The sequence below is a fragment of the Teleopsis dalmanni genome, chromosome X, assembly GCF_002237135.1.
Source record: "Teleopsis dalmanni isolate 2A chromosome X, ASM223713v2, whole genome shotgun sequence".
NCBI classification, from domain to species: Eukaryota; Metazoa; Arthropoda; class Insecta; order Diptera; family Diopsidae; genus Teleopsis; species Teleopsis dalmanni.
This window is the reverse complement of record NC_051848.1, coordinates 13,411,396-13,422,810: the sequence shown is the minus strand read 5'-3', so window position 1 is coordinate 13,422,810 and position 11,415 is coordinate 13,411,396. Positions and strand designations below refer to the sequence as shown.

The 11,415-nt window shown below is 27.9% G+C and overlaps 1 protein-coding gene across 4 annotated transcripts in view; it reads left to right on the top strand.

Moving 5' to 3' along the window:
* Positions 1 to 469: 469 nt before the first annotated feature.
* The window catches only part of LOC119687774 (PIH1 domain-containing protein 1), a 29,690-nt gene continuing 18,744 nt past the window's right edge, over positions 470 to 11,415 (top strand). For 2 of the 4 annotated variants that reach the window (XM_038102253.1, XM_038102256.1), the window contains exons 1-2: positions 647 to 900; positions 956 to 1,061. In XM_038102253.1, the coding sequence (XP_037958181.1) occupies positions 832 to 900; positions 956 to 1,061 (175 nt within the window). In that variant the 5' untranslated portion in view covers positions 647 to 831. Of the gene's footprint in view, positions 560 to 646; positions 901 to 955; positions 1,062 to 11,415 lie in introns of those variants that run through there. The other 2 variants (XM_038102255.1, XM_038102254.1) reach the window with 2 other exon arrangements.

The window sequence follows — 11,415 nt, the reverse complement described above, 5'->3', positions numbered from 1 at the left end:
AAAAAACGCAGAAATAAACAATAGCAACAAATTGAACCGACATATTGTTTTTTCTCTCACTCTCAATTTTAAAATTTCCATTGAAGACAATAACAATTTTACTCATGCCGTGCCTGTGACACTTTTCATCACATTAAAACCACAATATTTTATATTTATAGTATACCAAATAAGTAAATTGAAATTGATAAATTAATGAAACTGAACTTAACATTATAACCGTGGTTTTACTTTTGTTGAAAACAACTATGAATGTATGCATTTGTTTTTGCTCAGTTTTTGTTCAGTGATTGGTATTGGCCTGCGATCGCATCTGGTCTGGACAGCGCTACTCTACATAACATGGCCTTAAGTATAACAAATTAAAAACTACTGGTATTAGATAAACTAAAATTAAACATAGTAACCAAGTGCTATTTAAAATTATTTCTGTAGGAAATTCAAATTATTTTTTTAAATATCCAAACCGAATAAATTCCATTCCATTCATTTTCATCTCTGAATTTAGCACTTTTAGCATATTGAAAAAAAATTTATGTATAATTGAATTATTTTATGCGTAATCTTAATTTATTTCTTATTTCATTCATTTTAACTAAAAGTTTTTAATAATAAATTTTATTATTATATTTTGTTTTTATGACATTAACAATACAGTATGTTCAATTAAAATTTTTCGCTTATAATCTTTACATAACTTTTAAGCAACACTGCCTTTACCATAATCGGCTTACAACACTGTTTCATATGTCAAGTGCGGGACGTCGTTTATTTTGGAGCGATTGTTGTTGATTTCTCGATTTTCTATTTTGTTAATAAGATTGCAGTAAAATGATGAATAACGCGAATTTTTTGGACGGTGACGGATCTGTTCCTGACGAAGTTTTACAATTATTGGATGTAAGTTTATTCGCGAATTTATTGCTAACATATAATTAATTGATTTATATATCAGACAAAAGACATTAGAAACAAATTGAATACGCTCATGGGTATAAATGCGGACAACAAAAACGTTCCAGTACCTCGACGTGATGGCATTATTGTAACTCCAACACCTGGTAAGTTTTTATTTTTTTAATTTTTTTTTCGCTATTGACAATAAAGGCGACTAAGCAGATAAGAAACATGTTAAATTATTTAGCAGAAAAAAAGTGTACGAAGCAACGATAACAATATTTTTTAAAACCTGCTATAATGTTAAATTTAACAGACATTTTATTAATTTCATAATATTGTTCAATTAATTTTTAATCGCTTTTATTCTATGCTATTAGGTGCTTATAACATCTTTCTATTGCAATACAAAGCATTTTTGAAATTTAAAGTAATAAGGTCTGTAGGAAAGTTTAAGAACTGCCGGTGGAAAAGACATATGATGGGTCATGTGCCGCATTCCTAGTAATTAGTGACATTTAAGCACGTGGTATATAATTGCAAAAGTTTGAAAAGTGAATACATTTCATGTAATATACATGTGTATATATCAAATTATATATATAATAATTGCAGAGGAATACTATTATCCTGTTCCAATATATACATATGTAAGTACAGTAAATATATGTTTATGTGTCTGTCCGTCCGTCTATTCATAAATATATACATATATTTAAATAATTCTTTATGTCTCTAGTGATTCTCCTTTCCATGGTTACTAAATAGTTGCTATAGCAATTAATAAACCCCTTGTCAAATTTTAATGTCAAACCATTTCTAAAAAAGGAAAATCACAAGAAAACTATGTTTTCAAATATAGTTTTAAAGTTAATAATAAATAATCCACTTAAGAAATGATGAATTATAAATATTCACCATATTCACGGAAATATATGATTTCCGGCGCATCTCTCGTGCACAGACAACCAAGTTCCATTGTTTTCAATTCGGAGATAACTATAAGGCCTCTCGTCGTATTGGATACAATAAAAACAACATACCATACGAAGTGTACACTATCATTGTAATCTATCATTCATTCATTAAGAGCTAAATAAAATATAATAGTAAAAGACAATATTTAATCGATAATTTGTTCTTTTCTTTTATATTCTTGTTATTTACAATTCACATCGATGTAATCGATGTTATTAGCTAGCACTTTGACTTGTGCTTATTTTAACCTATGCGTTGGAAGTAAGAGAAGCACTAACCGCTTGTGTGAGGGCAGTGAAACAATTTACTTCGCAATTGATGTGAAATCAATGTATGACTTACTAAAAACATAATTGAAAAATCAAAATTTGTCTTTGCAAATATGATTTTATTGGATTAACCTATAATGATTAATAATTAAATGCGTAGATTTACATATGGGTATCATAGAAGACAATACCACCCCAATCTGCAATACCAAAAGATGTCGTTGATCATGTAATAAGACAATGTTTTAAACACGAGTCCTAATAAGAACAACTTTTTCAGTTAAAATTATAAAGTTAATTTAATTATTATATATATTTATTTTATATTACGTAAATTTAATTGTCGTGCAACTAAAAGTAAGGTATGATGCTAGACGTCTGTGACAACCTGTTCCAAGAGACAACGTTTATTAGGGCTATAAAATGTTTTATAGTACTTTAAGTCTCTTTTAGGAACAATATTTGAAGCTCAAGTACAATATATATATGCAATATTTTAATAAGATCAATTTCATCCACCTGAAAACTCAAAAGATAAGGAGTTACTGAAACAAATGGAACGCGCTAAAATATTGCAAAATTTTGCAAAATCAATGTTGTTTAGTTCTCGAATCCACTCAAATAGAAAACCAAATTAAAGACCTAGTTAGGTGTGGGTAATGTGTGAGCAGAAAACTACCAGTTACTATATATACTATATGCACTACGTAAGACGTTGTTACGATATTATAGTATTTGTATGAATAAGGAATTTGTATTAGAAATGAAATATAATTTTTTGCCTTTTAGATTGATGAAAATCAACATCTGATTAAAATCGATTCAACAAGAACTGTATTTGGGTATAAACGGAAGCTTTAAAATTTTATTATTCAATTTATTTTTTGTCTTGATTGTCAATTGTCATTTATAATTTTTACTAAAGCTCATTAAGCTTCAAATTACGTTATTAGAGTTATCTCCCGTTTTTACAAATTATTAAAAAAAAACAGCTTTTGTATAACTTCGGGCACTTTTTAATGACATATAAGCAATGCAATTATAAAAATCTGTTAAAATTATATTTTTATTTAACTTTTAATTAAGACACGACAAATTTTATATCTTTAGATTTGTTGTTAATAGAAAAATTGAAAATATGACATAAGCTAGACTTACATTTTGTACAAATATGGCGAATCCTATAAAAAAATCACTTTTTAACATATATTACCATAAATTAGTTACTTGAAAAGAAATTTTTGGCAGATACAAAAATTCAGCAAAAAAAAGAAAAATTATTGAACAGGTTTGTAGCTCAAACATCGTGTTCATTCAAAACAAAAATTGAAGAAGCTATTTCCAAGAAGACCTTCACCTTCTGGTCTCTAGGCAGGTCTAAGCAGAGAAGAACTTGTTCTATGTTTAATTAGAATATTGGAAAAAAAGCGGCGACTTAAACTAAACTTGTTCGCTGTTATGTAAGATACCATATTGTGGCAATATTTCATTATTTTTTTTTTTTTGTCTTAATTTTATAGATACTTTACAAAGTTTGAAACTTTAAACTGCTTCATTGGTCGAACAAACAAACATATGTTCATTTATCTGTATCTCCCCACATTTATTGACAATGAAATTATTGAGAAAAATATTTAATAGATTTCCACAAAAATTCATTTTTATTTTTTTATATTGTTTTTTATTTTACTTTTTTTTTGTTTTTTTGTTTTTTTTTTATTGCTGTTCCAACAGCCTGAAGTTTAGACGAAGGTTTAGGCCCTTCTCCGTTGGTACATGACACAAAACAAAATGTTTTTTGTTTGTATTTAAAATTATTTTAGCGTTAAGATAATTGACCACAATGTTTCCGGGTAATAACTTTTTTTGGGTATTAAGAAAAAAAACAAAAAAAAAACCTGTCAGATTGCATATAAAAATAGCAACAAAATTTTGAAGTTTCAAATAATTAATTTAAGACACAGGGAAAGTTTTTTTAACACATGCGATGAATGTAGTTTGAGTTTAAAGAAAATAGAATATAGCTGAAATAATATTGGAATCAGAGTTATAAGTAATAGAGTTTATAAAATGTAAAATAAAGGTGACATAGCGGCCCCTATGTACATGCCTGTATAAAATTGTGTGACCTATGGACGCGCAAGTAATGTAGAGTTTCTAATATCATAGTTGTAGATACTTGACCTAACATAATGAGTTAATTTACTTTGGCTCGGCTAACATTTTAATACCCTTTTCATTTGTTACCCACTTGCTATAAACAAAATCAAGTTACACAATTAACTTGCATGCGCACCCGGTATCTATTGCAAGTAATTTATAACTAATTAAATTAAATTAATTCTTATATAGTAAAAGCTTTATTAAAGTCATCTTCCCAATTTTCCAGTTTATATGTCTACACTTTTAATTTATTATACGACCTACATTATTTTATTTTATTTGGACAGTTTTCTTAATACGTCAGTATCTAGTAAGCTCGTATAAGAGTTTTAACTGTATATTCAAGCCTGGTTCTTTACATGAAATCTAATGTATAATAATGTATAATCTAATATATATATATATATACATATATATATAAATAAATGTATATAAAGAGAAGTCCAAGATTAAATTCTTGATTGTCATTGTGTATATAGTCTCACTATAATATCAGTCAGGCTCGATTGGACCGTTATGATTCTAGTAGAGTCTCCAATTAGAACAATTTGTCGCTAAATCATTTTATCGGTTGTTACATTTTATAGTAATCTTAATAGAGAAGTGCTACCGATTTTTGAGATTTCTTTCAGTTTAAAATAACCTAATGTCATTATCTTTTATCATACACTATGTTCTATTTTATTGCCGGAGCTTCAGTACTAAATATTGAATTTAATTTACATTTCTAAAATATGTTCATTTAATAGGTTAATTTTCGATAATCGAAAATCACTTTTAACAATTGTAACTTTATTTCTTTGCATTGAAAGGATAATCCATGATGTATGTTTTCCCATTTTCGGCAGAAGACATTCGATTATAAAAAAGTTCCTTGATAAGTCTTACATGTTATAAACAAAAGTTTATTTTGCAAATTAAATAATATTGTGATACGCGCTATCAGTTTCATTTAATTTCATTAACTCAGCTAACAGGCGCCAAAGCGGAGAGAGAAACAAGTGGGTAGAGTAGATAGATCAATTGACATGGGGTACTTGTGTCGTGTTGTTAGTGGTATATAAATTTATATGTGATATCCTATATTTTCTATATTTGATAAATGTGAGTAAATACATTAACTGGCATGGGGTTTATATGGTATCCTGTGCTTTCTATATTTGATAACTGTATAGACCACTTTTATACTATGTGTTTGAGGGGTAAAAAAATTATGTTGTTTATAGTTTGTATGTATTATGATCTTCTTTTAATTTTAACTATTAACTCTTTTAATAACAACCATTAAGATAAATCAATAATTAATTTTTTTTTATTTTTTTAATAAAAAATTATTATTTTTTCTACTACCATTAACAACGATTTCAGAAATGCTTTCACAAAATACATACATGCTCAATTCGAGTCTTAGTCCTTGATATTTATTTATTTATTTTTGCTTCCAGTTAAACTTTCTATACTTCAGCACATCATAAGCTAACTCTATCAAAAATATTTCCAAGATGAATTGTTGCTATTATAACAAAGATCGGAAGATAATAAAAAAGCAATTTTAATTTAACGTAGATATTCTAAAAATAAAAATATTTTTATAAAATTTTGCATATTTTAAAAGTAATAATTTGCATTTTATTCGTACTAAACAAACGATTTGCGTAAAATACGTATTTCTCTCGTATGTTTATATGGACGTATGTCTACGTTATCTTCATATAAAATTAATTTTATTTGTAAACTTGCAGTGAAGAGTAGTAACCTCTTTGTTTTAACGAATTAACAATACAAGTGTAAATGTTTACATTATTTGATGAATTCAGGAAACTTTTGTAAAAATAGACCTACTAGACAATAAATAAATCAGTTTTATATATCAAAGTCTTATCAAGACATAAGACATGAACTGTAAAATTTATAATAATGGTTAGATTTCTGAATAAAATGAAAATAAACATTCTACGAGACTGAGGAAATTTTTATCGAATCTTTACAAAAATAAATCAAAACAAATTCACTGTCTAATTACTGTTTAGTCACTTGCCCATCTAAGTCCAGTTTACTATTTATAATGATACATACTTACACATGCATTAACTTTGCTCTTAAATGCATATGTCGTAAATGCATATATATATAATACATACATAAGTTCCCATAGGTAAGCGCAGTAGTTAAAATGTAAATAATCTTACATCATTGCATATATTTACAATAATTTTTTACATGTATTTACACTACGAAATTAAAAATGTATCTAAATTTGTATATTTAGCAAACATGATTAAGTTTGAGATTATCTAAAATAATTATAACTAGTCGTATGCCTATATTTAGAGAAAACTTTGAAAACTGAAACTGAAACTGAAAACTAAGGTTTTCAGTTTAAAACCTAACTAGAGGTTTTTTCGAACAGTAGTGAACTACAACAACAAACATTTATTTTATATTATTTTAATTAATTGAATTTTTGGCTGACCGTACAGCTATTTTGAGTATTGCCAAATACCCATCATGGAAATAATTCTTTTATTTAATTATTGGTAACTAATTTTTTTTGAGACTGCAAGTACCAGGATTCGAACTCGACCCCTGCCAAATTTGAAGCTCAGAGTCAGCGCACTTTAACCAACTGACTCAAAGCCGTACTTGACTTTTATGTTCGCACATTTTTCTGAAGTTTTGTTAATTTGCTGTGAAAGTTCTTTATTAACAAATTGACTTGCTGTCTTATATTAGAACAAAATCGTAAACCAGCTGTAGAATAATTTTTTGTTGCATGGTTTATATATTCTTTCTTATGTATAGAACCTAATCTAAGAACGTAATACTGAGGAAGTCATGTTAATATTACTCCACGAATCGCACCGGCGAGACCAATATAAATTAATAATTAATTGAAATTCTATTGCAAGTAATAGAAAAACTCTAATTTTATTGTCAATACATGAATAGAGAGTGCATTGGATGATTATTTTATTCTGTACTCATCATTAAACTTTTTGTAAAATATTCGCGTAACAACACTAAAACTGTTCCTGTTCTCGTAGCCTCTTTAACAGGACTTGTGATTGGTATTTGAATGTTATCAATAAATGATTCTATGATGTAGTTCCGACTACATCTATTTTACAGAATAGTAAAGTAGTCACTTTTTCTAATTAAAATGTATACCCTGATCTACTAAATCATCTAAATGATACAAAAAAAAAATTTAGTCGAAGCCTAAGGCATTCGAAAAAATACAGTTTGCTAAAATTGATTGTTGTAGGAAGGTTGAATGAAACTTAACGACACTTACTTGTGTCGTTAAGCTGATCAAGTACATATATTCAGTATGTGTGCATTATAATATTTCAAATGTTTTGTTAAAAGTTCGTTAAACTGATTTAGAACAAATATGGATTATATATTAATCAATCTGAAGGATATAAAAAAGTTTAGTCTAGTAACTTTACTTGTATAGGCACAAAAATAAAGTGTTCATTTACACAATATCACGTAAAAAAATTTATTATATATTGGCTAAGATCTGAAGAATTCTTAAATTTGTTTACTTTGCAGATTTAATAACATTATCTTTAACTATGTATTTTAACGGCTTTTATTTAAATATTATTAATGTAGAGATTATTGTTCTTTTTATTTTATTTATCTTATTTTTTTTTATTGTTATTTATCTTATATTTTTTTATTTATCTTATGTTTTTTTATTTATCTTTTTTTTTTTTGTAAATGTTTAACGAAGAGAAGATTTTAAGCTTTCAACTCTTAGATTTTAATTGAAGAGAACTGCAATTGAGACGCCCGACGACGTGCCTGTTCTCATATTCGCCGGAGATATTCCTTCACTAGGCGACGCGCACGTGTTGAGCTTGTATTTGACTATGAGATAATATTCACGGACTGACTGCATAGTATCTTCCAGATACTTGTAATTTTTTGCGATATAAACAAAAAAAAATGTTTTTATTTACAACTTTTAATACTTTCCGCATTTTCTTATTCAATTTCAAAAAAACATAATACATAAATATTATAGTATTTAAAAATCGTTCACGTCACACCAGAAACCCGCTCCACCACTTCACTACAGACTGAGCTGACTGGGTTTAGGTTTATGGAAGTTGAAATACGATATAAACTAAGATTTGTTGTTTATTAACGAGTATTAATGTTTTCGAAAATGTTTAATTTTTTTTAAAGCGGTTCTTGTTCTTATTTCTATTATTAAATATATATTTGCATAATTTTTTAATTTTTTTTTTTTTTATTTTTTTTTTTTTTTTGATTATTTCACAGCTTATCACGCATGCAACTAAGAAAAATTGCATCTTTGTTTATTGCAGTTTTTATTGTTGTTGTGCCTGTTATAATTTCAATTCTTTATTAGAGATTTAGGTAATGGTTGCACTGTTATTGTTTTAGTACTTTTCTGTTTGTTTGTCTTTTTTTTTGTTATATTCTTATATTTTTTTATAACATTTATTCATTTTTATCATTTAATTGTCTGCGTGCTTTACTATGTGTCCCTCATTTAACATAATATTAATATTATTTGTTATTTTATACGTAATCGAGATTAACTTTATTATTCCTTTTTATTATTTTTCACTTGTACGTTTTGGTATTGACTTCTGGGTGGCCTATTTTATCTTGTTTTTATTGCATTAAAGTAGTTCTTTTTCGTGTATAATTTAAAAGTTTGCTTTTCAATTGTTGTGAAATCTTGATTTCTTATCACTTCAACTTTTTGCGATAGGCAGGCATTTAAAAAATTTGTTCTAAACTAACAAACACACTCACCGGCACGTTTTCAATTGGCATTTTTCATATACACACACACACACACACACACACACACGATTTTACATGACACTTTTTTATGCACATTGTTCAGTTGAAACTTTACTTATGTTGTTTATATTCGGTAGTTTCCTTGAGGTTTCGCACTAACTCTCTATCTCTCTCTCACTCTCTGACGCTCTCTAACGCTCTATCTTTCTTTCACTCTCTCTCTCTCTCTCTCTCTCTTTGAGTCAAGAAGTTTCGTGAAGATCACTGCATGTTAAAAGTAAATATTCAATAGAACATAATGTATGGGATTGGAAGTAAGGATAGAGTTAAGACCTGAATGGAAAATAGAGAAATGCAGTAAAATGTATGGAATTTATATTAATTCATTCTGCATCAATCTATCACTCTCATTTTAGATAATTGTCCCCGGCTTCAACCAATTAAAGTTAACTTCGACTTTACTGTAGAAGCTTCCTTCAAACTACTTTCCACAACCACACAAGAATACGTAAATAGATGTATTATTATGTTTGCAATATTAATCTTAATTGTATTTAATTAATATAATCAATTAAATTTTATTACTATAACTCCTTAACAAATTGTATAATAATTAACTATACTATCATAGTGGTCATCATCCAAAAATGTTCTAGTATACAACGAAACTATAGCCAGACTAGCCCGCAATCTCAGACTTTGTATGTACTGGATTTCTGGTCACAAAGGCGTAGAGAGGAATGAGTCATTTGATGCTATTGCTAAAAATGGCGCAAAACTTTCGGAGCAAGAAACGAGCGAAGTACTCAGACCTCTGAAACAAAAATTAAGACTCTGATCTGGTATCACAATGGACCTTAATGGTCTGCCAGCATAACGTAATAGCTAATTATTATTTTATTTATAAATAATAATAATATGAAATTTATGATCTATGGATTATAACCAATAAATATGATCTATGGTTGGAACGCCAAACATTCGAAAATCTAGCACGTAAAAAATAAATTTAGGATTCAAGATCTAATTAAACATAAATCCAAAGTAGTTGGGATAGATTGAATAAGCAATAGTAAAATTAATGCACTGCAAGAAAAAATGTTCGAAGCCTACTTATATTTAAATTAGATCAAAGAGTGAAAGACAAAATTACGACCAGAGTGAAATAAAATAAGAAAGGGTTCAACAAGTAAAGGGAAAACTATATATATATTCACATTAAACTACAAACGTGAACCAGATCAGTTCCTAGCTCTCCATACCATAGTTTTCCCTTTACTTATTCAACCCATTTTTACTAAACTTAATTCAAATTTGATCAAGTCTTTCACTCTTTTCGCTATTGTGTTATTCTTGGATTATTGGTTTATTTTCTACTTGCAGTACTTAATAATGGAGCTCTAAAATTCGAATGTTTTTTATTACAGTCCAATAGTTTTCCCTTTACTTGTTGAATATATATACATATATGTCATTTCTTTCATGATGTGAGTAGAATTCATTAAATAAATTTTTATAAATTATTATATAATTAAACACATACCTTGCGGCTTTCTGCAAGTTGAAGTTAGATTCAAGTTAAGTTAGATGAAGTAGCAATTAACAGCTGTTATTGAATTCTTGACAAAAAATAATAGCACAAAACAGCTTTTTAGCATAATTTAGAAAAAATAAAACTTTTTCTGAAAACTTTTTTTGCTATAATAGCTTAAATCTTTCAAACATCTCTTGAAAGACTCTTTACTATCTTTGCAATAAGGGCAATAAAACTTTGTAAAGTAGGCTGTACTACTATTTATTGACACAACAGGGCTTAAAGACCTACTCTAAGCCCAGAAGGGGGCACAATAGATCCGATGGCCACATCCCTGCTACGGCCTATATAAATATAAATGTATATTATTGTACATCGAAAGGGTCGGTCCTTCGAATAGCTCGAATAATATTTAAAATTCTTATACATAGTGATTTTTTACATACTTGTACTCAGAAGATATACTATAATTTGAAATATGAATTCGCTTGTATATCGGAACTAACAGGATTCTTATTCTCTGCAAAATATATCTTAAAATCAGTTTAATTTAAATGTACTTTTTATTTGTCAAAAAAAAATGTAAAATTTGCTACAATTCGCCAGTTAGAAATTACACAAAGCCAGGCTCTGAGAAGATTTCTCAAGGTACTATGGTACATTAGGACGAATGACATACTCAGGGACCTCAAGATCAATCCGATCAAAAAATACATAAAAGATAGAGCCATGAAATTATTTACGAAAACTGACAGGCTAACCAACACCGAAATTATCGAATTT